At 41.3% G+C, this 24,677-nt stretch overlaps 6 protein-coding genes across 6 annotated transcripts; 2 read left to right on the forward strand and 4 right to left on the reverse strand.

Moving 5' to 3' along the window:
- Positions 1–1,997: 1,997 nt before the first annotated feature.
- Positions 1,998–2,159, forward strand: BYT42DRAFT_472460 (uncharacterized protein; the record flags this gene model as incomplete). The annotated part of the gene is made up of 1 exon (XM_051563574.1): positions 1,998–2,159. A coding segment is annotated over one exon (162 nt), but the record flags the coding sequence as incomplete, so codon positions are not given.
- Positions 2,160–2,401: 242 nt separating this feature from the next.
- BYT42DRAFT_259888 (ATP-NAD kinase-like domain-containing protein) lies at positions 2,402–5,145 on the reverse strand. The gene is made up of 8 exons (XM_051562744.1): positions 4,750–5,145; positions 4,533–4,677; positions 4,313–4,457; positions 4,209–4,226; positions 3,548–4,141; positions 3,284–3,473; positions 3,128–3,174; positions 2,402–3,063 (listed from the first exon to the last, which is right to left on the reverse strand). Exons 1-8 carry the CDS (start codon positions 4,904–4,906, stop codon positions 2,506–2,508), a joined length of 1,854 nt encoding a protein of 617 aa, XP_051425097.1. The 5' UTR covers positions 4,907–5,145; the 3' UTR covers positions 2,402–2,505.
- A 9,600-nt stretch (positions 5,146–14,745) lies between these two features.
- Positions 14,746–16,524, forward strand: BYT42DRAFT_544318 (uncharacterized protein; the record flags this gene model as incomplete). Its single annotated transcript, XM_051565751.1, has 5 exons — positions 14,746–15,059; positions 15,122–15,476; positions 15,532–15,641; positions 15,907–16,154; positions 16,235–16,524. The coding sequence occupies 5 exons, from the start codon at positions 14,746–14,748 to the stop codon at positions 16,522–16,524; spliced, it is 1,317 nt and encodes a 438-aa protein (XP_051425098.1).
- Positions 16,525–16,984: 460 nt separating this feature from the next.
- BYT42DRAFT_562473 (uncharacterized protein) lies at positions 16,985–18,283 on the reverse strand. The gene is made up of 5 exons (XM_051567472.1): positions 18,115–18,283; positions 17,967–18,055; positions 17,845–17,879; positions 17,654–17,696; positions 16,985–17,475 (listed from the first exon to the last, which is right to left on the reverse strand). The coding sequence occupies exons 1-5, from the start codon at positions 18,200–18,202 to the stop codon at positions 17,119–17,121; spliced, it is 612 nt and encodes a 203-aa protein (XP_051425099.1). The 5' UTR covers positions 18,203–18,283; the 3' UTR covers positions 16,985–17,118.
- Positions 18,284–19,206: 923 nt separating this feature from the next.
- BYT42DRAFT_511942 (S-adenosyl-L-methionine-dependent methyltransferase) lies at positions 19,207–21,704 on the reverse strand. The gene is made up of 8 exons (XM_051565166.1): positions 21,332–21,704; positions 21,049–21,257; positions 20,839–20,973; positions 20,537–20,753; positions 20,381–20,477; positions 19,735–20,290; positions 19,560–19,667; positions 19,207–19,485 (listed from the first exon to the last, which is right to left on the reverse strand). Exons 1-8 carry the CDS (start codon positions 21,635–21,637, stop codon positions 19,341–19,343), a joined length of 1,773 nt encoding a protein of 590 aa, XP_051425100.1. The 5' UTR covers positions 21,638–21,704; the 3' UTR covers positions 19,207–19,340.
- A 6-nt stretch (positions 21,705–21,710) lies between these two features.
- On the reverse strand, positions 21,711–23,413 carry BYT42DRAFT_260085 (uncharacterized protein). The gene is made up of 2 exons (XM_051562745.1): positions 22,681–23,413; positions 21,711–22,612 (listed from the first exon to the last, which is right to left on the reverse strand). Exons 1-2 carry the CDS (start codon positions 23,285–23,287, stop codon positions 22,179–22,181), a joined length of 1,041 nt encoding a protein of 346 aa, XP_051425101.1. The 5' UTR covers positions 23,288–23,413; the 3' UTR covers positions 21,711–22,178.
- Between the last annotated feature and the right edge of the window lie 1,264 nt (positions 23,414–24,677).

Genomic DNA, 24,677 nt, shown 5'->3' on the forward strand with positions numbered 1-24,677 from the left:
ACAAAATGCATAAAAGGCTGGAGATGGTATTGGCTGCTTGCAAGCTGTGTGGAACTCACGTTATCCTCGCTTCGCTAACGGGGTTTTTTAAAATTAGACTTGGAGGATGTCTTTGAGGTTGCACAAGCTAAAATTTCTAGGCTAGTTTTTTCTTCATCCCGCGATCAGTGGAGATCCCCACATTCATTTGTAGACCGTTGAGCTGTATAAGAAAAATAGTACCATCTATTCCTAAAATGTCGAAACGACGATCATCCAAGACGATCCATTATGACGTCGGTGCTTCCTGATATCCCAGACACTGATGAGACATCAAAGACAAGATCAAAGCAACAAAGACTAAAGATTGTTCCAATACCGGGGCAACGATAATACTGGAAAATTTGTTACCGAGACAATATTCATCTCATTCTAAGAGGACGACAAACACTTCATTTCTTTATACAACTGCCTACTCAAATAAGGCTCATAGGAAGTGCCCATTAATATCATCTGTCACTTTTTTCTGGCACCTTGACCCGAATCGTTTGCTTATTCGTGTAAGTTGTGGCTCTGACAAGTGGTTTTTTTTTTTTTTTTTTTTTTTTTTTTTTTTGGACAAGAGACGAATGTGATGTGGTAGCCTGCGATCTTCTAGAGCAATTTAATCATACCGCCTGACGATCTTTAGTGCAATGGTTGTCATCATTGCGCAAAAAACACCACATTTGCCGATTTGCAGCTGCGGATCGCTGGCATTTCGGTTTCAACTGTAATTCAGCATGTACCATTCTCAAATACATGATGCTTGACAGCACCTTGAGGCTGCCGCATAGTTAGCATCCAATGTCTTTAGTATTATTATTATTTCCAGTTTTTGAACGATGCGTCGAGAGAATGTTGAACTCCATATGCATGATAACAAAGCACAAATGGCTGAGCCGATGATCTGCAGCTTTGATTTTTCCGAAGCGCGGGCATTGATCTGTGGTCGCAGAAAGGACAAATGACCATCTACGACAATAACTCGATTGGTCGCCTACAGGCTCCTTCTTTGTACCACAACCTTCATTACTATAGAGCAAGGGGTCTCATCTCCCAGGAGATGAGACCCTATACAAAACAAAAGATGAATAAGAACCACTGGTCCGGAACTATAAAACAGTACATCTGAATATGTACAGAAAACGACTAATTTAGCCGATCCATAGGCTCATTCCCATTTAATACCACATTTAGCTACTGAGAATACAGTGAGCATGGACAGAGCAATCCGATGAGCGGCTCGATTGGAATAATAAGATGGGCAAAGTAAATGAAATATCGACGTCATTTGGGATTGGCCATTGCCGTCATTACAAACAAACAACAAAAAGGTTCGAGATACAGCCGTTCATACTATGAGTGGAAAAAGAAGAAAAAAATATCCTTTTTCAATGTTTGCTTTGTCTGTCATTGACATAAAAATATGCTGTCGGCAATTTAAGACAAAAAAACCCACGCGATCATCCTTTTGATAGACATTTATCGTTCATTATTGTGTTGAATGATGCAATTCACTGAAGGAAACCTCCCAACCTTACCTTCCATGAAACAGCTCTTGGATGGCATCCCTGCTTCTGGAGCTTTCGGTACGTTGGGCATACCTCTTACTCTGAATGCTAGGTGCTAAATTATTATCTTTTCACCATCTCATTATTATTTTTCTGCTGTTCGAAAAAAATAAAAAAAAAATAGATAGATCATCATTTGACGACGATGCCGTGACCCATTTACCGCAAATCCTAGAAGATCGTCAAGATCGTTACAGTCTTCCTCCTCCTGAGCCGATGCAACCGAGTGTCAAATTGTTAAACTTGCCACTGGATGCGTTGCGCACTTTGAGCATTTCAAAACTAGCCGCACGTCCTCACAGCACGCTCCCATCCCCGCTGCCCACCGAGAGCAGTGATTCTCGTCCTCAACCGGTACTTCGATTGAACCTTTACAGAGGTGACAGTGCAGAAGAAGAAGATACCACGGGTCGGTATCCGTGTCAGTATTGTCCCAAGCGGTTCACACGTCCGTCGTCACTGAAAACACATGAATACTCCCATACCGGTGAAAAACCTTTTGAGTGCGAGGAAGGATGTGGACGCAGGTTCAGCGTTCACAGTAACATGCGACGTCATTTGAGAGTTCATCGTACCGATAAAACTAATGCACAAGAGAAATCATCATCTGAATAAAATGAATTACGGTCTATAATAACATTCTATTACATTCACTGCCGCATGGCAACATTTTACTTTTTTTTCTTATTCCCTGCTACATGCTAAATATAAAAAGAAAAGATTACAAAAGAAGCGTGCTTATAAACATCAGAAAATGCAGTAAAGAAAAAAGATAATGGTATATAAATCTATAGGGGAGAGGGCGGGGAGGGCGTGTGGATTGGGCAAGGATGACAATTCGCAGCGTGTGGCCAAGCGCTTGGTCATCCCTGATCCATCAAGGTGGATTCTTTTAGGGACAAAAATAAAAAATCTACAATTCCTCTAGTTTTCGGACCACGGTAGCCATATAGCGTGCTTTGGCAATCTCTTCATCTGACCAGCCGATGAATCCGTCGTTCAAATCGTCAATGTCTTCGCTTTCATTGCCATCCTCTTCACTGTCTATGCTTGTGTGTGATTCATCCTGCAAGCTGCTAGTACTGCTGTTGGTCGTGGTGTCATTTTCGAAATAGTTCGATCGATCATCATCGTCAATAAACAAACCAAACACCTCGTCAAGAGCCACGTCGGACGCATTGGATGAACCTGAGGGAGGTAATGGAGGTCGACGAGCTGAAACAGGCCATGAAGGAGGAGAATGAGGTGGGGGATGCTGCGATGGTTTGCCAGAAGGCGTGGTAGCCGAAGAACGGGTGGTCGAAGATCCATTACTGGAACGCACAGACGGTGCAGATGGCATGCTTTGTGTAACCTTATCCCCTCGATTATTCTCCACAACAGCAAACGATTTTTGCCGCTGTCGCTTGTTCCAATGCAGGCATTTTTGTAAGGCATTAAACCAATCAATGGCCTGATCCTCTTTGCAAACCTAATGGGCAGTCGGTCAATACACACCAGCTTTGCCAAATCCAATGCTGGATCAAGCTACTTACCGTGGGGAAAGGATATTTTGACGCTGTCACCTTGACGTGATCACCCTCTATGGAAAAAGGAAAAATACAATTAGCCTCGATAAAATTGACACAATATTATCTAGGCTGGAAAGAAGAAGAAGGACAAAGAGGGTTTGGAGGAGTTTAGACACGTACGTTTGAGCTCAACCCTTCCTCGGCCATCAAAACTGGCCCAGGCCGTGGTGCGGGAATTGTAAGGAACACAGATCCGTAGTTCCATGGAGTCGGGAACAAGAGTCGGTCGGAAAGAAAGTGTGTGAGGACAAATAGGCGTGATCAGCGTGGCATGAATCTCTGGATGCGTGAGTGACCCGCCCGCAGAAAGCTAATGGCAACAAAAGATTGGAGGGGTAAGTACTGATGTGTGACGCAAAACATTTGGATCTATCTGGTGCTTACGGAATAAGCAGTGCTTCCGGTGGGTGTGGAGATGGCCAGTCCATCTGCTTGCACGGTAGTAAGATGTTTATCGTCGCCAAACAATTCCAGCAAGCTAACGTAGGGACTCGGCCCTCGGTCGACCACCAGTTCATTGATTACTTCGTATTTTTCAACCGGCACCGTGGTGAAACATGGGATCTGTCGTTGTTCGGCCATGTCGTCCTCTTCATCGGCGTCGCCCTCGGCCAAGGCAACCGCATCGTCATCAAGATCTTCCCCATCCACCTCGCCAAACTTTTTTTGCTTGCTTTTCTTGGTCGACGAACACCACCCACCGACGGTGATCTTGCCGGTAACCGGGTTACGTTTGACATTTCTAAATTGAACCGCTTTCCCCTCCGCTGCAGAAGCACCATTCATGTGGGGCACTTGCCGGTAAACGGTACACGTAAGACGTCCACGCAAGTTGATTCGTACCCCATTTTCCATCGCGCGAGTCAAATGCTTGTCGTAACGGTCAAAATCAAACGGTGTCAAAAATCCCAATGACCCCAAATGGAAAGGAATCACCGGCGGAATATAATTTTGGAATAGCCACGATGAAAATAATACCTAATCAAAATCCATCCTGTCAGCTAAACAGAAAAAACCCTCCAAAGACATGATGCCAGGGACTTACCGTGCCATCGCCGCCGAGCTAATCCATCACACATGCAACACACAGATACACAATGGTTAGTTCTCGTTGCCATCCTTCTTTATCGTTTCTACAGAATGATTTACCGTGATAATAAAATCAAACATTTTCGGCTGCAGGACACACATTTCCGGATTCCAAAATTTGAGTTTATCGACAGCATTGGGATAACGGCGCAGCACCTTTTTGTATCGAAATCTTTTGGAAGCCTTCAGTTTTTCGTCCACATAACTATCATTTTGTCATGGTTACTTAATTGTCACCACGTGGATCCCTTTTTGCTACTTTTGCCTTCGCAAAACTTACACTGTAATACCGCTGGGTAATCCGTATCGAGGTGTTTCAATGAGCCACAGTGCAAGATCACGCGTCATACGCACAAGCGAGTAATCACCCGGTTTGGTGATGACCATGACCGATTTGGGATTATCCCACTTCACCTTGGTTTTACCTAAGCAAATCAACGTTGGTCAAAGCGAATCGAGGGAAAAAAAGAGTCCACCATATCATTTTCAAGTATTACCAATTTTTCGAGCCACTTCTCTTACGGCACCGGCGGATTCTGTCAAACATGAAGCATGGGTTGTGGGCAAAGGTTGTTTCGGTGCCTTGTTATTGAGAGCCGCCGTGAGCTCGGAGCATGAAGCTGCCTCGACGGTAGTTTCTGGATGTCGGGTCATGCCAAAACGAGAAAAAAAAAGGAAGTGGACGGAATGGGGTTGCAAATCAGACGGGGTCACTCTTTGCTTAGGTGTCAGACTTTGGGTTCCTGTGGGTTAACCTTTGCGGGGCACATTCCCGAAAAGTGCGTCACATGATTAAATATCCGAAAAACCTCATAATGAACACAACTCACCTCCGACTCTTAATAAACTCTTAACATGTCAAAGCCCGTTCGAGCAGACCTGCATTTTTTTTTCCAAAAAAATATATTGCCATGACATTGCTTTGCTGAAAGCTTTGTTGTAAGGAACAGTTACATCACAAAAGGATAAGGACGACATACGATCAATACTCTGACCTCAGATGCTTGAATCTACTCTTTTGCCTGTTTTGGCCAAAGCAGTCTCACTCCGGGAGACCATCGGTGGTCATGGTGTGGTGGTCATCCGAAAAAGGAATGGATCTCTGTACGAACGATCTAACCGAATCATCAGATTACTGCTGTACAAACACTGCCACATCGTATCTACCTCCAGGTCTTCTCTCTATACATTCAGCATGTAGCATAACACGCTTTTGCCTTCGATCGAACATTTTTTTTCCTGGCTCTCCGATCCAGGCCCTTCAAATTTCTAGTACTTTTTGCTATAAAATAATAAAAAAGACAGATGGTCAGTGAGAATATTCAGAATCAGTAAACTACAAGCATGTGCTGAGGATGGATGCAGCCAGTTCGTCTTTCAGTGGGGACCGACACTGTCATTAAATTAGTTTTGAGACCGAATTCTCTCACATTCGTTGACCTAGTGATTTTACCATTTTTGATGTGGCTCCTGTTTGTATAAATACACCTGCAATTGACCTCCTCGTCTTCAAATCTTTCTTCCTCGGACTCCCATCCTTTTGTCGCGAATACGAAGGAATATCCACATAAAGACCGCAAAGTAGGAGATCCAGACAAAGTGTACTTTATTGCTCGGTGTCTCTGAGAACGCTTTGAAAAGCTAGTACGAACTCCCAACAAAAAAAATCAGATAGCTTATTCAGGTTTTATAAGCTGGGCTTAGGATGTTATCGATTGTCACAATTAAACTGCAGAAAATGATAATCCATCCGATTATCATTATATCCTATAGATCGTCCTATCTAATTATTGTCTATTTTGCATATAAATATCCATTGTCTACCATAATAAAACGATATCAGATTATCTTGTGAAAATCCACTTCTTGTCTGTTCCTGCCCAGCCCGGATCCTGGTCTCTTTTCTTGTCCTATCCTGTCTTGCCTTGTTCCTGTCCTGTGAAAGCACCTAACACCTTCTTGTTCCTGTCTGTTTTCTACTTCGACCTATCCTTTCATTATTACCACACCCTCTAGTCTAGTCTTGTCCGTCCCCAGTCATTACATCAATAGTCTAACATTTGTTAACGGGAATGCAACTATGCTAGACAGTAAGCAATATGCCCTCGGAGTGGCCCCATTTAAGTCTGAGGTGGAAAGTTGGGATCTTTTTTTATGAGTGGTTTTGGATAGCCTTTTTTTTTATGGCCGGTTTTTTTGGATAGCCTTTTTTTTTATGAGTGGTTTTTTGGATAGCCTTTTTTTTTATGAGTGGTTTTTTTGGATAGCCTTTTTTTTTATGAGTGGTTTTTTGGATAGCCTTTTTTTTTATGAGTGGTTTTTTTGGATAGCCTTTTTTTTTATGAGTGGTTTTTTGGATAGCCTTTTTTTTTATGAGTGGTTTTTTTGGATAGCCTTTTTTTTTATGATTGTTTTTTTGAATAGCCTTTTTTTTTTATGAGTGGTTTTGGATAGCCTTTTTTTTTATGGCCGGTTTTTTTGGATAGCCTTTTTTTTTATGGGTGGTTTTTTGGATAGGCTTTTTTTTTATGAGTGGTTTTTTGGATAGCCTTTTTTTTATGAGTGGTTTTTTTGGATAGCCTTTTTTTTTATGAGTGGTTTTTTGGATAGCCTTTTTTTTTATGAGTGGTTTTTTGGATAGCCTTTTTTTTTATGAGTGGTTTTTTTGGATAGCCTTTTTTTTTATGATTGTTTTTTTGAATAGCCTTTTTTTTTATGAGTGGTTTTGGATAGCCTTTTTTTTTATGGCCGGTTTTTTTGGATAGCCTTTTTTTTTATGGGTGGTTTTTTGGATAGCCTTTTTTTTTATGAGTGGTTTTTTGGATAGCCTTTTTTTTTATGAGTGGTTTTTTTGGATAGCCTTTTTTTTTATGAGTGGTTTTTTTGGATAGCCTTTTTTTTTATGAGTGGTTTTTTTGGATAGCCTTTTTTTTATGATTGTTTTTTTGAATAGCCTTTTTTTTTATGAGTGGTTTTGGATAGCCTTTTTTTTTATGGCCGGTTTTTTTGGATAGCCTTTTTTTTTATGGGTGGTTTTTTGGATAGCCTTTTTTTTTATGGGTGGTTTTTTGGATAGCCTTTTTTTTTATGAGTGGTTTTTTTGGATAGCCTTTTTTTTTATGAGTGGTTTTTTTGGATAGCCTTTTTTTTTATGAGTGGTTTTTTGGATAGCCTTTTTTTTTATGAGTGGTTTTGGATAGCCTTTTTTTTTATGGCCGGTTTTTTTGGATAGCCTTTTTTTTTATGGGTGGTTTTTTGGATAGCCTTTTTTTTTATGGGTGGTTTTTTGGATAGCCTTTTTTTTTATGGGCGGTTTTTTTGGATAGCCTTTTTTTTTATGGGTGGTTTTTTGGATAGCCTTTTTTTTTATGAGTGGTTTTTTTGGATAGCCTTTTTTTTTATGAGTGGTTTTTTTTGGATAGCCTTTTTTTTTATGAGTGGTTTTTTGGATAGCCTTTTTTTTTATGAGTGGTTTTTTGGATAGCCTTTTTTTTTATGAGTGGTTTTTTGGATAGCCTTTTTTTTATGAGTGGTTTTTTGGATAGCCTTTGGGTCTGTGAGACTGTGCGTATATTTGAGAAAAAGAGAGAGTTACAATATATAGACCACAATAAAAAATATAGCTATTGGGCTTACAATGAGCTAGTTGTACAAGGCAATAATGGTGTCTATATAAGGAACTACTGCTTCAACCGGTTATGTCTGAAGACTCATCTATACGACATTATCCCCCTCCAGGTTGCAAGCAGGCTCTGAAAGAGTACCACGTCTGTAAAAACCTCTAAAAAACCCAGTGGGAAAAATAGTATGAGGAAGACTGTGTACCTCGTGACAGAGTTTCCATGATGAAATCGCGGGCATAACCATTTCAAGGTCGTAAATTTCGCTTGCTACGTCTTGTTGCTTGAGCAGATTCGCTTGCTTTACGTTTGTCGTGTTCGATATAATAAATAACATATTCCACATACATCAATTCCTCCTTCCTCGCATTATGGACATGGCCATGGATAATTCTCATCCTCAGAACGTTCGCAGTTCAAATATGCCGAGTTGTACTACACTCAAATCCTAATCAGTGAAGATGAACCTGATGACCATCTTTATTCACGAACCGACCTTTGACATAAAACAATCTTGCCATTAAATGATCATGCGATCCACATTCACAAATTCACCGTCTCCTTGTCAATCAAAAGTCACAAGGACAACCGTATCCTCTTGTCATTCGTCCACAGTAGTTCTACAGCAATATCTACAGGATAAACGACTTATTATAATACGATCAATTCAGATGACGATCCGTTATAAACTATATAAGCAGACATGAAGAATTGATCTGGGCCTTTTTTCCCTTCTTTTGTTTCTCAATAAATCTGAGTCTCAAAAGTTTTCAGGTTTTCTCTGTTTTTACACTTCTTTTTATTCACAAACACCACAACGTTTAATGGACTTGGTACCTTTGGTGTCTTCATCCTTGGTCCCACGTCGATTCCAATATTGAATAATAAAATCTGGATCAGAGAACTTCTCGGCAGCTAACCATTGATCGTCTTCTGGAACGTAGCCTTTCCATCTTACTTGATATTCACGGTTCCCTTTAGGGCCTCTGTGTGCTATAATACTTTGAATTTCATAGTATTCTTCTCTGGGATGACTTCGTCTTGATTGATCAATTTCATTTCCGATGGAGAGAAGTCCCTGGACATAAGTGCACCAGTTTCGTCCTGAAGAACATAAGAGCCACCTTGCGTTTTCCGTAAAACTGTATAGGGACATTCGTAAATGGGTGCTAATTTTCCTGATCGATTCTGCATTTTCACCATGACGTGACTGCGCTCTGGAAAGTCGACAATTCTGTGTTTCGCGTCGAACTTCTCTTTTTGTTTATCTCCATACTCCTTCACTCTTTTGTGCAACGCCGGAAAGACGATGTCCGCTATATGGTCAGCACGTTTAATGAGTTACGCATGAGACATGGGTCGTGCCTGTACTGCGCCATCCAGTCGGTAATCTTTGAAGTCGTTTAACCTTCGTGCAAACATCAATGAGAAGGGCGAGGCGTTAAGTCGTTTTGAGATACGACTGTTTATAGCCAACTGCGTGCTTGGAACGTAATAAACCAGTCCTTGCCAGCACCTTCAATCTGCCTTCTGATGATTTGCGTTACCGTTCCGACATGTCGTTCAGCAAGTCCGTTCGCTCGAGGGTAGTAAGGTGTAGTGAGTCGGTGATCAATGCCGAGGCTCTCAGCAAACTGTTTCATCAACCGATCATAAATTCTGTACCGTTGTCAGACTGGATTATCTTGGGAATGCCAAAATCGCAGAATACTTCTACAAAGGCTTTTACCAGTGTATCTGCCTGCTTGTTGGGTAAAGCGCGCAGAACACAAAAACGAGTACAGACGTCCACCAATACCATGACGTAATTATTCCCTCCATTTGATGTCTTGTAAAAGTTCACAAGATCAACGGCCCAGTGATCACCTGGCATGTAAGAGTATATTGGTCGTAAGCGATTGTAACCCTTTTGCCAATATTATACCGTTGACAATCAAGACACGATTTGACAAGTTCCACAGCATCTTGGAAAATGTTCGACCAGCGCATTCGATCAGCATGTACGTGTCGGACGATGTGTTCAGCTCCTTCGTGACCTCCCATCAAATGTGCTTGTTCAAGTATCGAATGTCTTTCCTCATCAGGTGGACAGATCATTTCTTTTGAGTCAGCAACATGTTTGATGGTCAATATCTTTCTCTGTCGTTTATCCTCTTTTAGGCAATTTTAGCTTGTGACTATGTGACTGAATATCCCCCTCCAGCTTGTCATCAGGAGTGAACAAGCGAGAAAGTCGGTCGGAAGAACGTTCCGTAAAACCTGGATGATGGATCACCTTGAAGTTATAATCCAAATCGTATCCAACCAGTTGATTATCATTGGATTAGCGATCTTTTGGGTGTGGATATAGGTAAGGGCTTTATGGTCAGTGTAAAGCGTGAACGGGTTTTCCCTATAGGAAATGATGGAATTTCTGGAGTGCATAAACAATGGCTAGCAACTCTCTTTTGGTCGTAGAATAGTTACATTCAGATTAGCTTAAGGAGCGGGCCATGAAGGATACATATTGCTTACGTGAACCCTTTTCCTGAAATAAAACAGCACCAATGCCATAATTGGATGCGTCAGTCGCGACAAAAAGCTCTTTACTCATGTCCGGGTATTCCAGCAGGAGCCGTTGCGCCAATATATCCTTGAACATATTAAAATGCTACGTAAGGTAATTGGTCCATAATTCTCCAAATTGCCGGCGGAACATAGTGCGTCCAGTGGTGCACTCACGTGCGATATGTTTGGAATATGATCACGGAAGTAATTCATAATACCCATAAATCGCTGAATATAAGTACCTGGTCGTGCGATCCATGACATCACGTTGGTGAGTTCGCGTTCATCTGGGGTCATACCATTGGAGGAAATGCAAAATCCGAGTAAATACACACATATTTGTGCGAAGTGGCATTTGTCTGCATTGAGCAGCAGGTTTACCTTTGTCCGAGCTTCAATAGCCTTCTGAACGTGTGTTATATGTTCATCCAAGGATTTGGAAAAAATGACGATATCATCTACGAATAGATCACTGATCTGGGATTGTGCAGAAACTGTCCTTTGGAATGGCAGCGTTCGCGTTTAAGAATGGTTGGATCTTTTTCATAAAATGCTCCTGTTGTTCCTTGCTACCTGCAGGAGATTGATTCGATTTGGGCTTATCTTCAAGCGGCACAACTTTCGTTTGTGGGTCCATTTCTTTTTTAGAATCATTGTCCCAACTGGTTGCCACGCCTATCAACCTATGCCGATGAGAGGCAAAATATCATAGCCTAAAATGGCTTCGTAGTCATCCAAGACCTCAAAAACATGAGAAATCTTATGGCCATTGTATACCACTTCAAGTGGTACAGTAATACCGTATTTTTGACAGAATCCCCTTTTGCAGCATACATAATAGAACCTTTGACATTATCAATGTGCCATTTATTCTGCATACAAATCTCTTAACTGATAACGGACATTTCCCCTCCAGCGTCCACTAAGCCCATGCAGCGTTTACTCTGGATCATAAGTGGAGATTTAAGCAATAGTGAGTTTTGATGATGCTTGATGGTATTTAAACGGAGGCACTTACCATTTGCATGGCGTTCCGACTCCTCCATGCCTTCCAACAAATCGTCGAGGGCTCCATCAGCGGAATGACTGTCGTGGACACTCAGATTTCTCATGGCGTCCACATTCTGCGAAACAGGTGACCGCTCAACTCTTTCCATCCCGGCAGTACTATTGCCTGCTCTCATATGACGGTTGAGACGTGCCTGTCTCGACTTCTCTTGGTTCTTCTGGCCCATGACTTTGCGATATTCATCGCATTGATGGCCCTTGCCCCATTTCTGGCGGCAATGAATGCACAAACCAAGTCTTTTCAGAGCTTGCTTCACCTCACTCTCAGTCTCTGGCTTAGCTTCCCTAGCGGGACGCTTGCGCGAGGCTGAAGATGTGTAAGGAAACGATATTTTGTTCGATTAAACTTTCATTGTTCCAAGATGTTCACTATCACCCTTGTTGCTATCGCTGGCCTTCCCATGGTTGACGTAGTGCGCCACATCCGTCATGAACAGAAAACGCGGGTTCAAAACCCCTGTGTGTTTTTCACGCAGAAAGTATACCATTGTAGGTCGACGAGCTCACCTTAGATAAAAAGAGATGCAATAATAGCGTCTCATAGTTATACTCGTTACGACGGGCCAGTTGTAAGAAACGTTCCTTTTTTTTATGAGTGGTTTTTTTGGATAGCCTTTTTTTTATGAGTGGTTTTTGGATAGCCTTTTTTTTTATGGGTGGTTTTTTTGGATAGCCTTTTTTTTATGAGTGGTTTTTGGATAGCCTTTTTTTTATGGGCGGTTTTGGATAGCCTTTTTTTTTATGGGTGGTTTTTTGGATAGCCTTTTTTTTTATGGTGGTTTTTTTGGATAGCCTTTTTTTTATGGGTGGTTTTGGATAGCCTTTTTTTTTATGGTGGTTTTTTTGGATAGCCTTTTTTTTTATGGGTGGTTTTTTGGATAGCCTTTTTTTTTTAGTGGTTTTTTTGGATAGCCTTTTTTTTATGGGTGGTTTTTTGGATAGCCTTTTTTTTTATGAGTGGTTTTTGGATAGCCTTTTTTTTTATGAGTGGTTTTTTGGATAGCCTTTTTTTTATGAGTGGTTTTTTGGATAGCCTTTTTTTTTTGTGAGTGGTTTTTTTGGATAGCCTTTTTTTTTATGAGTGGTTTTTTGGATAGCCTTTTTTTATGAGTGATTTTTGTTCTTACCAGTGTTGGAAATGTCGAAACAGACAACCAATGTAATGACCCTAGAATGTGCCATTAGAGGAAAACGGTAAGCGGGCAATCAGATACAAAAAAGGTTATTCCAAAACTGGTAAGAAAAAAAGATATCCCAATTTGTCAGCCTCATCTAACGCCTTTTATATAGAAGAACATCATGAAGCGAAAAGGACCCATTTGAGCAATAGTTTAGTAGATGCTTTAAAATGTACAGGAATCAATTGGGATGAGAGCTGTCAATTGTGATGGTTGATACGTGCTTTTCTTTTGCGATTGATGCGGATATCCATTATTGTTGCTATTCATTGTCGGAAAAGGTTGCCATTGTGGTATATCCACTACTTGTCGTATTATTTATCCTAGACCGGTGTTCCCAAACAGAAAACATCGGGTTTTAGACCTGTTTCCCATTCTTTAGTGAGGTTAATTAAATCACCGATCAAGACCTATTCATCCATAACTTGAATCTACAGTACAGTATCACCGAGATCAATTCATATGGGTAACGCTGTCACAAGACAGCATTGCGAATCCTTCCAATATACCTTATAACCGATGACTACTTACTGATAATTAGGCAGATCACTTTAATCGAAATAAAGATATACAACAGTCTCAAAGGATTCTCATTGTCTTCTTTTGTTCTAAATTCTCTCATATATTACAGGCATAAGTGACGATTGTTGATCCCTTTTTTTCTGGTCGCCGCATAGGCTCCAGAAGGAAGACGCCCTCTAACCTCAGACGTTAGAACTGGCACATCCCCATGCCATTCTAACCACACCCATGGTGCATATGTACCGTACACGTGCTGGGCAGATTGACGGAACAATCCAACGCCGACCTTGGGCGGCCGTCATTGACACCCAGGGTGGCCACTACTCCATTCAGTGTCAATAGACAGAACGGACAACATAAAGCAGTCAATTCCAGAAGCTTTACCTTCATAATGGGAACATCTCCTTTTGGCTGCCATTACGCACTCTTGATGCATACAGGAAAGAGAAGCCTTTTCCGTACTACAGGGAAACGGTCGGAGTGACATGAAATGGACGGCGCGTCATCTTAAAATTTTGATTGGTGTGGAGTTTTCCCTCATGGGCTATCGCGGTTGCTCAAGCATGAATCAACCAAATCAACATGAAAAAAAAAAGAGAGGATCGTGTATGCCAAGAGGGGAACAGCAAAGTAGTGTATTTATTATATATTTGTATTGCAACCATTGCTAGCGATGATCGGAGAGCAGGCAGAGAGTTAGGCTTAAACAAATAAGGGTGCTTAAAGCTTCATGTTGTGAGGTAACTGGCCCTTGCTCAATCCGAACGAGGTGCTCAAGTTTTGACGGAGGAAAAGAGTCTTGATGGCAGTATCAATGACAGCGTTCTTCTGGTCAACGATTCTTGGATTCAGGAAGAGCTTTCTTCTACGACCATTCGTAAAATACAAACCCGAGTCTACCATCTCAGTCATTATTTTATGCAAGGTGCCATCATCGTAAACAGCCACCTTTGGCTTGTCACCTTCAAGGAGTTTCTTGTAGACCTTCTCCTCGGGTTTCTTGAAGTGAGCATTGTTGAACTTGTCATCGACCTAAATTTTCGAGGATAAAAAAGGCTTTCTTCTATTTGTTGGTAAGGCGATCATAAATTGCGGTAGGTAGATCAATTTCAGTTCGTTGTCAGTGAGCGCCAGATATATGTGTAAAACATATATATCAGATTGTAGATTTCGTTAGTCTCGGCGGGAAAAGTGGGTAACTTACGAAAGTAATAAATCAAAGAGTCGAAGGCCTTTGTTGCCTGACTAAAAATTTCCAAATATAAAGAAAAGCTTCATTTGAGCATCTTGATAAAGAAAATATTAGAGGAGATGTGCTGGTATGTTATGAGTGTTTATTTCGGATCGAAATACGAGGGTTATATTGTTAAGGCTATGGATCGGTGGATGAAGAACGGTACATCGGCTGCGGAAAACCAAACCCAGCTCCAGGAAAATCAGAGAAATATCAGGGCAGCAGAAGCCGGGCAGAATACTGCCAGCCAAAAAAAAGGCCATCCAAAAAAAAAAAAAAAAAAAATTCGTTGTTCCTTTTCTTCGTCCGCAGAATGTAAAAACTATGTCCAACAACGAAGGGAATATTATTGTGTTGTTGAAGAAAGTGTGCCCCTATTGCGACAAGACATATCAGTCGAACCAAAAAGCTATTAACCATATCGCTGCTACTCATCAGAAAAAAGTCCAACGTCTTCTCACTGGTCATCGCAATTTCGGCGTGTACACTCAAGCGAATGTTCAAAAGTATGAACAACTTGGCTACTCAATCACGATTCATTATGGCTGTGTCTCGTGCAAACAGACCTTCGTTGTGAAAGAAGAACTTAGAAAGCATTGTGACCAGAACCATGTCATGGCATCTCAACCTGAAAATGGGTATATGAAAATACAGTATCTTGTGACAAATGAATTGGGTTTTTTATATTTTATTGTTTTAGGATCATTACTGCACCTGACGATATCATCAAGACAGGCTGGATTTTTCGTTGTCCAGACAATGACCATCTTTTCTTTCAAAACATCGACATCACCAAGCGGTTTCACGAATTTCGCCATCATGTGAAAACGATTATTGACGAACCGCGTCTCTTGACGTACGAATCCCATGTCCAGCACGTCTTGGCCTTGTCATCGATTCTATTGCTCAAGCCATCCCGAACTAACAGTGACCTTCATCAGTTCATAGAACCTGAAATATGTGAAGATCTTATCGAATATTTGCTGGACGAATATGGCATTCGGTCTTGCGAATTTGACCAATATGTTCGGCTTGATGCTGAAAACATTGTGAAGGTATAATCGAGAGAGTGAAAAAAAAATGGCTGTAGCTTATTTATAAGTTATGTAGAACTGCATCAGAAAGAAGGTCACAACGTTCCAAGACTCACAACGGATGATGGCTCTTATGGTTGCCAGCAACGGTGCCCACAATAAGATATTATTATGCTTTCGAAATCTGTAAGGGCGAATTAAGAAGAATAACAAGCCATAACGCTTATCTATTATATGTCAATTAACGTTTGCCCGTAGACTTGAACAATTACCTTTAGAACCAATCAGTCAGAAGGTTGATGAATTTGAGCTGATAACAAGATAAACCTCTGCGGCCATTAATCCATTGCTGGAAAACCTCACGAAGCACGTCATGTTTCGATGGTATGAAAAGAAAAAATCTCAGTCAAACGCAAGCTCAATTTTTTTTTGTCATTTTCACGTATTTTAGGACTTCTGTTGCGAATGACGAGTGGAAGTCCAGTGACATGTCACTCTTACAGGCCAGACCTGATTCAACTATCAGCATGGTGATAGGCACAGAGATCGGCCAAACACTAGGGTACGGAGAAGTGAAACCGGCTTCGCAGACCATGAATCACAAGCTGGTCGGAAAAGACTTTGTGCGCTTGGCACTTTTAGCAAAAAACGCCATTGATAGGTACCATAGCAAATTTGTCCTGTCGTTTCTTGTCGTTGGTAAGTTTTTCTGTTTTATTTTGAATGCAAAAAAGAAGACAAAACAGCACTTTTTCTTAACTCTGATCATGTTGAGTTAGGCCACCACGCCACCTTCTATTTGACTGATGGTACAAGAAACGGTTTCTATCCAATGGTCGAAATTGCACATATTCAATTGCCAATGTCTTTAAAAGAACTCCCATTATTCATCGCCCAAGCCGACCAACTGGCAATGGTTTCCTCAGCCTTCTGGAACTTGTGCGTCGACCAGAAACCGGATCAGCAATCATTAATTATGCCCACCCTTTCCGACAATGAAATAGCATCAATTATGGATATCCACACCAATCGCAAAAGAAAAGCTCATACCAGCCATCATCATCATTAGTACCTCTGATCGTAATTCATTCATGTACATCGATTAAAACAGCTACTGAAGTATAGTGCTCAAAGTTCTTTTTTGTTTCAAGGTATTCGTCATATGCCTGATGATATTTACAGGATAACATTTTCCGAGTATCGCATCAATTTTCGCATGGCGGGAAGTTGCAAGTTTAAGAGCCACAAGTTGGACTAACTAGTGGGCGATGTTGCTTTCGACGATCAAGTTACTGTACAATGCCAAAGGGCACAAACTTATACGATGAGGGAGACCCAAACTATGTTAGAGCATGAACAGATGGATTCGTAAAGAAAAAAAAAAGATATGTTATCATAGTTGTTGTGATATAAGCAGCTTGACATTCCATCATATGATAAAGTCTCAAACAAATCAAACCGCGGACTCGAAGTGATAATGTGAGGTTCACGGTGTATAGAGACTCGAGAAAATGACTGATGCAATAAGAGGGAAAATAAAAGTAGGGTATAGTTTAATCCTGCATGTCTGTTTACGTTCCTTTTTACATGAGAACGGATGCGGGGCGATCAAGTATTATCCAATAGAGAACTATTCTATACGCTTATACTGTCATTATTGAAACTATTGGCCATTCATTGTTAGCAACAACAGTGATGCTATGGCAATAAAGAGTCCGTAACACGATTGGCCGGTGAGGGTGGCGCCATTGTTGGAACCAGACGGATTTACGGTATTGTTATTGCCTACAGGGGCATTCTCCTTTTTAACACCAGAATAAGATGGAGTATCGGTGGGATATTCAGTTTGCAGATAGCTGGGAGGTGCATTCGGTGATCCACACTGATAATAATCATTGCAAGCGGTAGCACATTTGGCGTCCTTGGCAGTGATACAAGCCGTTTGACACGCTTGATACTTTCCTGAGCATTCACCTTGGACAATGGGCCATAAGTATGGAGTAAAATCCGGGACTTTTCTCTATAAATAGATATGCGTTAAGTGTTTGCCGTAAGATGCATCCACCATAAAAATAAAAAGAGCTTGTATTCCCATCGGCATTCCGACAAAGTTGAGGGATCGGCATGCTGCATGGATAACCTTTTTTTTTTATCCTGGACTACGCGTGCGTAGGAAAACGACCCACGTAAAACTTTACCTTGCAACCGCAACCCCAGGCCATGGACGTTGAATTACAGAAACTAAGGGACAAAAGGGAGATGCAAATAAATGATTAGAGTCGATACGAAACAAGGGGGTGAAAGATCCTTGGAATCCTCTTCGGGGGGGCCGCGGGGCAATTAAACAAGAGGAATAGAAAAATAACTGATGGTATTTTATCCAACGTACTTTTTAGGAGCTTCATTTGGCCCGCCGCAATTGTTCTGATAAATATGTAACAAAGAATCATCATAAGTATCCATGCCAGTTTGCATAATCAAGGATGTAAAGAATCGAGGGTGGCCACTTACAGCACAATAAGCGATTTGACGCTGGCATAGATTTTCGCGGTTGGCCGCATCCATCCTTAATATGTCCCAGTCGACGTTGGGTAAATTGGCTGCAACAGTAAAGACGTTAATAGGATTATACTAGATCCAAAGTCAAGTTGAAGCATACCTGGTTTGTCTCTGGGGGCGGTGGTTACAGGTGCTTCCTGAGCATTCACGAGAAGAGCAGCCATACACAGTAAGTAAATATATTTCATGATTATTACAGGGGAAATAGAAAAAGATTATAAAAAGCGACGAGAGACTACAAAATAAAGAAAAAACTGCTTGAATTTATAGTAAAGAAAAAAAAGCGAGTATGTGTGTTCAAATATTTTCTCTGTAAAAAGTGCTTGAGGGGCAAGTCACCATCGCATCACCTCCTTTTAAAAATACTGTGCCCTTGCCGCTGAAATAATGGCCGGGACACCATCATTTAAGCTCGACGTGTGATAAATTGGAGAATGTCTGCATAAATAAAAACCATACATACCGATAAAACAAAGGAAGCGTTGTACGCCAACAATGCCGTCCCGCATCAATGGAGACGGTCTATCTTTTTTGTCCTCTTATGTAGATTGTAATATATAAAGCAACAGCTCGGACTGGTTGATCAGCTAGCCTAGTGGAACGTTCAATAAAAGCGATTTATCCATTACAGTATCAACATGCTGTGAAACAAACATGCAATACTGTCTTGCTTGTGCTCTTTCTTTATTGTCTCCAACTTTTTCTTTGACTGAAACGTCCTTACTTCATTCATTTTCTATTTGATTTTCTCGGGTTTTTTCCACTGTTGAGAGGAGCAACAAAGAAAGGTTCCTTCATCTTACTGTAACGTAACCCCTATCTTTAGTGGTATATCACGATACGAGGTAAGCTGCAAGTGGTTTCGTGCCTTGCCCTTTGTCATTGTTACATGGTTATTGGCGAATGCCCGTTTAATGTCTGGCAGAGTTGTAGGTCTGTTCACTCTAAACATTCTCAAAGGATGGTCTTGGAACGGAAGGTTTAATAAGATACAGGAAGAAAAATTCATGACAATTGTAATTCTTTTGTATTTTTCTTTGTTACTGTGTCTTGGACCTTGTGCATTACTTTGCACGATAGTCTTGCTGTGTTTTTTACTACAATGTTTCAAAAGATTAAAAACAGCTAGTTCCCAATAGGACAATGAAGATGGAATGAATAGAATCATAAAATGAAACATACAATTATGATGAAAAAAAAAAAAGCAACAAACTTACAATGAGAAAAAAAATAAACAAAAACGAAAATAATCTAGATAAAGACAAAGAAAATAACTATAGCACATGCGAAGCATCATGTTCAACATGGAACGTTGTGCTTGCTACTCTATTCGGATGACGTGGTCTCCTCAACTCTTTCGAATTCAAGCATCAATTCGCAATGATCGGTGTGAGGGAACAAATCAATGGAGACGGCCCGGGTAGGCTTGAAAGGCATGCCCTTGAATCGATTCGATTTGGGACGACACAAACTGTTCAGCGCGCAAGCCCATTAGCTATTCTATTTTTTGTTTATGTTTTTCCCCCTGGAATCATCTTATTTTACCTGATGAAATTGGGCAATGCCTGCTTTGCATCGCAACTGATAAAAATAACGCGCTTGATGGCGGGCGACTCACGAACCGCGCGAACCACACTTGCGTGAACACCGTTTCTGAAAAAAAAAACCAATGATTCTTAGAAACTGAAATGGCAGAGCTTGGGAAAATCGTTCCTTTTACCTTGGGGGATCCAAGACGGCCACCACTTCCTCATTGGAAGCATTGGCGACCACGTCGACTCGGTCTTCGACCTTGGCGGCATAGTAGGAAGCGTTGGTAATATTGTTTCGTTCGGCATTGGCTTTGGCGTCAACAATAGCCTCGGGCACCATTTCAATACCAACGACGCGATCCACCGATTTGGCCATGGTGATACCAATTGTACCAGTACCACAACACAAATCCAACAAGGTGGTCTTTTTTGATTTATCGATATTACACCATTCAGCACATTTGGCATAGAGCAGTTCTGTTGCAGGGGTGTTCACTTGGAAAAACGCGCTGCTGGAGATACGGAATCGACAACCGAGCAATTCTTCGTATACGTAGCCATCCCCCGTGAGAGTTTCGATCTTGGCTTTATCGGTAATACCATTCGAGTCACCGTCCCAAATTTGAAGTAATAAGGTGGTGATTGGCACCTCCACGTTGTTCCAATATTCAATGAGTTTCTGTTTTTCGGCCTCGATCTGAGCGTCGGACAAATCCTTGGCCCTCATTTGAATCAAGACCATCACTATTAAAAGGAAAAAAGGACAGTAAATATAAAGTACACCCTATTACTTGTCTGTTTCAAACTGCATGTTTCTCGGACGATCGGCCTTACCATCACCAGTGCGTTGAGTTTTGGTCATGATGCATCGCCAGACGCCCGTTTTTTCAGCTCGATCATATACTTCATAATCGGATGCTCTTACATATTCCTACATTTGAAAGTTAACTTGCACTGTTCCTTTTCGCCTTTTGTGCCTTCTTCTTTTACCTCCATGGCTTTGGCCAACTTTTTGGTGGTATCAGAAACATGCAAACATTCACTGGGTTCCAAAACAGCGGTAATACCGTGACGATAAAGGCCCAAAAGAAAACCAACGGTAGGTTCGCCTTCCAAATTCTTGCCAATAGTGAATTCGCATTTGCTGCGATAACCATTCACTTCAGGCGAGGCAATAGGATCCAGCACTTCACACGGTAACGAACCTCTGCGTGACACAAAAAAAATTAGAGTCAGAAAAAAAAATACCCCATTTTTAAATGAAAAAGCTATTCAGAAGTTCAATACATTACTTTTCAAAGGCCCATGAGATTTGTCGCTTGGAATCCTCTTTGAGATCGGGAAGTTTTGCAATGCTCTTTTTAAGATTCATTAAGTGTTTGAGACCGGATCGATTTTTGCGCTTCAACTGTTCTTCATAAGATAATCTATTGAAAATATCACCCCAGTTAAAAAACATTAGGTTTTGGCCGGTCGGTGAGTGCTAGATTATATTTGCTTACTTGTGGAAAGGCGTGACCTGATCTGCTAAACGTTCAGCGGGGGTACGAGGATCCTCTTCGGCTTCTTCTTCAGGCTTGGCATTCTTCTTGCCCTGGAAGCGTTTACGATAATCCTCTTCCGCGATTTGAACGTATTCTGTTTTCAACAATCGCTTCTTGAAGTCAAGGCCTTCAAGTCTGGCCATGGCATCGCGTGCTTCACTTTCAGACTATTATAAAAATACGAAAACGATGAGTCAAGGGACAAGCATAGAGATGATGATAAGAAAACAGTCGAACTTACGTCAAAGTTGATATAAGCATAATCCCAAGTGGGGGCTTTTTTGTACCGCGAGAATCCCATGCTCTTGAAAAGCTTCTTGACAGCGGCAAGTTCTCTTTCAGGGAGATTGGTGACCTTGACACGGTGCAAATAGGTGATGGATTCCGACGGCTTGGTTTCGTTCACGGCGGCGACGGCGGCATCATCGTGATCGGTTTCAACCTTCATCTTTTTTTGGTTCATTTGTTCTTCGTCGTTCTCTTCCTCGTCAAAGGATCGCTTGCGTGAGAAAACGGAGCTTATCAAGGAACCAACGTACTTGAGCATATAGATACTTGATAGACGAAAATAGAAAAAAAAAAAAGAAGTGGCAAACGAATAGACGTTATATTCAGTAATAAAGTCCGGAATCGAAAAAAATAAAAAAAAAAACTTTTTTTTTTGTCACATCTCCCCTCTGCTCATAAATTTCAGCCAATCAAATTGCAAGAATCCAATGTGTGGGGTTCACAACACCGGTGTCAGCTTAATCTAAAACTGACACTTTGTATGTCTCTTTTTTTTTGGTGGTTGATGTGTTATTTTGCATATGGTCAAGACATGGAAATGTGCTTTTCCGAGCGCAAGATAGAAAACAGAAACAGAAAAAGAACAAAGGGGGGAAAGAACCAAATATGACGTGTGTGCGAGAGAGAGAGAGAGAGAGAGAGGGTGGGAAAAGAAAAAAAAAAAAGAAAAAAAAACCAACAAGAGAAAAAGACAGGAAGACGCAAGGGGAACGAATGGAACAAAAGGTGATATATAGCAAAGAAAAGAAAAGGAGTGTGTCTGGGAGCCGTAGCTTTGGGAATAGTGTGATTTGGGGAATTTACAGGAAAAAGTGAGTATATTGACGACTGTCGATGTGAATCTCCATATCGGACAGTTTGTACTCATTCAATTCCTGCTTGATTTTCATGGCCAAGACCGGTGTAAGTTTCTGGCAGGTGGCGTTGGAGTCACAACGACGGTCGTATTCGGAAGGAGAAAACGTTTCGTGAACACGAATCGTAGGACAGAATTGCAGTTTTCTGCATTTTCCCAACGAACTCGTCGAAGAAGTCGCGCTCGGTTTCAAGATGGGCGATCGATGGTGGCTTCCTCCAAAGTACTCTTCGGTAGTACACCGTTTGGTCTGACTGTACGTCGACGATACCACAGAAGCCGCAGGTGAAGGTAATGATTCTGCACTCGAAAAGCGCAACGACTGCTTACTGAAAGATGTTGGCTTGCATGCATCCGAGACTTTGCAAGAAGGTCGCGCTGTTACACATACAAAGCGGTCAGTGCCATCGTTCACACAACTTCAAAACCAGTGCTACAAACCTCACCTTTAAGATTTTTTCGCGAAGGCTGCTTCAGGATCTCCGAAGTGGATTGGTGGACGTCATCTTCTTCCTCGTTGATGGTGGATTGGCTTAAATCCGACGAAGAGTTTTTGTGAAACAGATTGGAAATCGATACAAACGATGATCGTCGACGTCTTTGCTTGGATCCCACGGATCGAATGGAGCTTGTTTCGCTGTCACCGGTTCCCGTTTCCTTTTTACCGTGATTGATGCTAAACACGCGACGCAACCTCTTGGATATCGAAACCTTGGTTGCCGTCGATATGTCGGAACGGATGGTGGTTTGTGAGGCCGATGAGGATAACGAATTGGTGGAAGAACGACGTGCGGATTCTAGAGATGGAACGGGCGAAGCGGAAGACGAGATGGAAGGGGGGCGCGAGATGGAAGGTGTCCGAGATCGTCGATCCACGGATGGCGGACGTCCTTGAGTATGATGAGGATTGGATTTAACTTTAGCTGTAGGGTGGGAGTGGGATGCCACGGTGCCAGATGAGGCTCTTCGTTGGCGGAGATGATATTGTTGAGACGGTTGCATAAACATGCGTTGCTGATAGTGTTGCTGATGTTGAAATTGTAAGTATTGCATATGCGCTTGTTGTTGATAATAATACGCCCCATAGTGTGGATGTAGCGACCAGTCGGCAGAATAATTCCAAACGTCAGACCCATGTAGCGGCTAATAAACAGTAATAAAAACTGGCTTAGTTTTTTATGCTTCATCTTCAGGAGTCCCGAAAAAAAAAAAACCTGGAAAAAAAAAAGAACAAGGGAAAAAAGGAAAGAAAGATGAGGAGGCATGATTCAGGAGTCAACTCATCATCCTTTATGATTGAACCAATGCCATCGCCCGTTCCATCCTCTTAATCGTCATAATGCACGTTCCTCAAAACCATATCATTCCAATAAAAAACACCCCGAAATATATGTATAAAAAAAAGGTTCATCATGACAGTCGTCAAAAAAAAATTTGCACGCTGTCGTTTGTTTTTCCATCGTTTAGGATCTCTTTTTTCTTTTTTTTTCCTTTTCGCCCTCCATGATAAACAAAAGGGAAAAACAAAAAACAAAAGAGCACTATCCCAAAATGGAAACTGGCGCTCATCCTCCTCTTCCAGCAAAAGACCATGAGTGCAGGTTTTCGTCATGATGCTACTTGCCTTTTCCATTCTTAATTTATCGTTCAGCAGCGTCGCGAGTGTCTTATCATCGTCATCGTCTTCATCACTGGCTCTTTCGACGTAGTCTCGAATCAGCGTAGGGGATTGAACTGTTGTTGCCATGGTGAAACCGACCAAAGTAAAAGTGATGGAAAGAAGTGGGGAACGATGATGATAGATTCAAAGCAACTGGAAAAACGATGAAATAGGCAAGAAATACGGAAAAAGAAGTACAATAGGAGATGATTTCGTCGTATAGTGCAGAGTGTACAAAAAAAAGTCTTTGGGTATATACAATAGGAATCGGGAAAATAGTAAGATAAAAAAAAAAGATATAATAGAAAATATAAGAAAAATAAGAAAGAAAAAAGAGAAAGAAAAAAGGGAAAAGGAGAACCACGTAGACAAGTAACTTCTAGTGATATAAACAAAGAATGAGAAATGATTGGAAGGTGTAGGAAACAGAAAAAAAAAAGGTGAAAAAAGAGAGAGTGTCACAGGTTATATAGAAGATGAGAAACGCGCGTTTTGCTCCGCCTAAAAATAATCCTTTTGCGCTTCCGTCTTCTCGCTCGGTCGTTATCCCTTTGAAAATGACTTCATCCCTTTTGACCCTTCTCTTGCTTGCACCAAAAGTTTTTTTTTCTCTGTGCCATGGAAATCCCCTTCCCTCTCCCCCCAAAAACACAGTGTATCTGATGATAAACAAGACATCTCCTATACCTCCTCAGAGTTCCCCTCCAAAACTCCCATACCGAATAACTGAAAATAAAAAAAAGTATCTCCCATCGCATCTCCTTGAATCATCGCGTTTTTCTT

Source organism: Radiomyces spectabilis (assembly GCF_025331425.1).
Source record: "Radiomyces spectabilis strain NRRL 2753 chromosome Unknown BYT42scaffold_4, whole genome shotgun sequence".
Classification (NCBI taxonomy): Eukaryota; Fungi; Mucoromycota; class Mucoromycetes; order Mucorales; family Radiomycetaceae; genus Radiomyces; species Radiomyces spectabilis.

Coding starts and splice junctions, on each gene's coding strand:
- BYT42DRAFT_259888 (XM_051562744.1), bottom strand. CDS start 4,906: ATGACCCGACATCCAGAAACTACCGTCGAGGCAGCTTCATGCTCCGAG. Junction 4,678..4,749: donor AGAAGTGGCTCGAAAAATTG/GTAATACTTGAA, acceptor TGATTTGCTTAG/GTAAAACCAAGGTGAAGTGG. Junction 3,175..3,283: donor AGGAAGGGTTGAGCTCAAAC/GTACGTGTCTAA, acceptor CTTTTTCCATAG/AGGGTGATCACGTCAAGGTG.
- BYT42DRAFT_511942 (XM_051565166.1), bottom strand. CDS start 21,637: ATGCTCAAGTACGTTGGTTCCTTGATAAGCTCCGTTTTCTCACGCAAG. Junction 20,291..20,380: donor AACTCAACGCACTGGTGATG/GTAAGGCCGATC, acceptor TCCTTTTAATAG/TGATGGTCTTGATTCAAATG. Junction 19,486..19,559: donor GCATTGCCCAATTTCATCAG/GTAAAATAAGAT, acceptor CGCGCTGAACAG/TTTGTGTCGTCCCAAATCGA.
- BYT42DRAFT_260085 (XM_051562745.1), bottom strand. CDS start 23,287: ATGCAATACTTACAATTTCAACATCAGCAACACTATCAGCAACGCATG. Junction 22,613..22,680: donor TTCGCGAAAAAATCTTAAAG/GTGAGGTTTGTA, acceptor TATGTGTAACAG/CGCGACCTTCTTGCAAAGTC.
- BYT42DRAFT_562473 (XM_051567472.1), bottom strand. CDS start 18,202: ATGAAATATATTTACTTACTGTGTATGGCTGCTCTTCTCGTGAATGCT. Junction 18,056..18,114: donor CGCCCCCAGAGACAAACCAG/GTATGCTTCAAC, acceptor TTACTGTTGCAG/CCAATTTACCCAACGTCGAC. Junction 17,697..17,844: donor CCAAATGAAGCTCCTAAAAA/GTACGTTGGATA, acceptor TTTGTCCCTTAG/TTTCTGTAATTCAACGTCCA.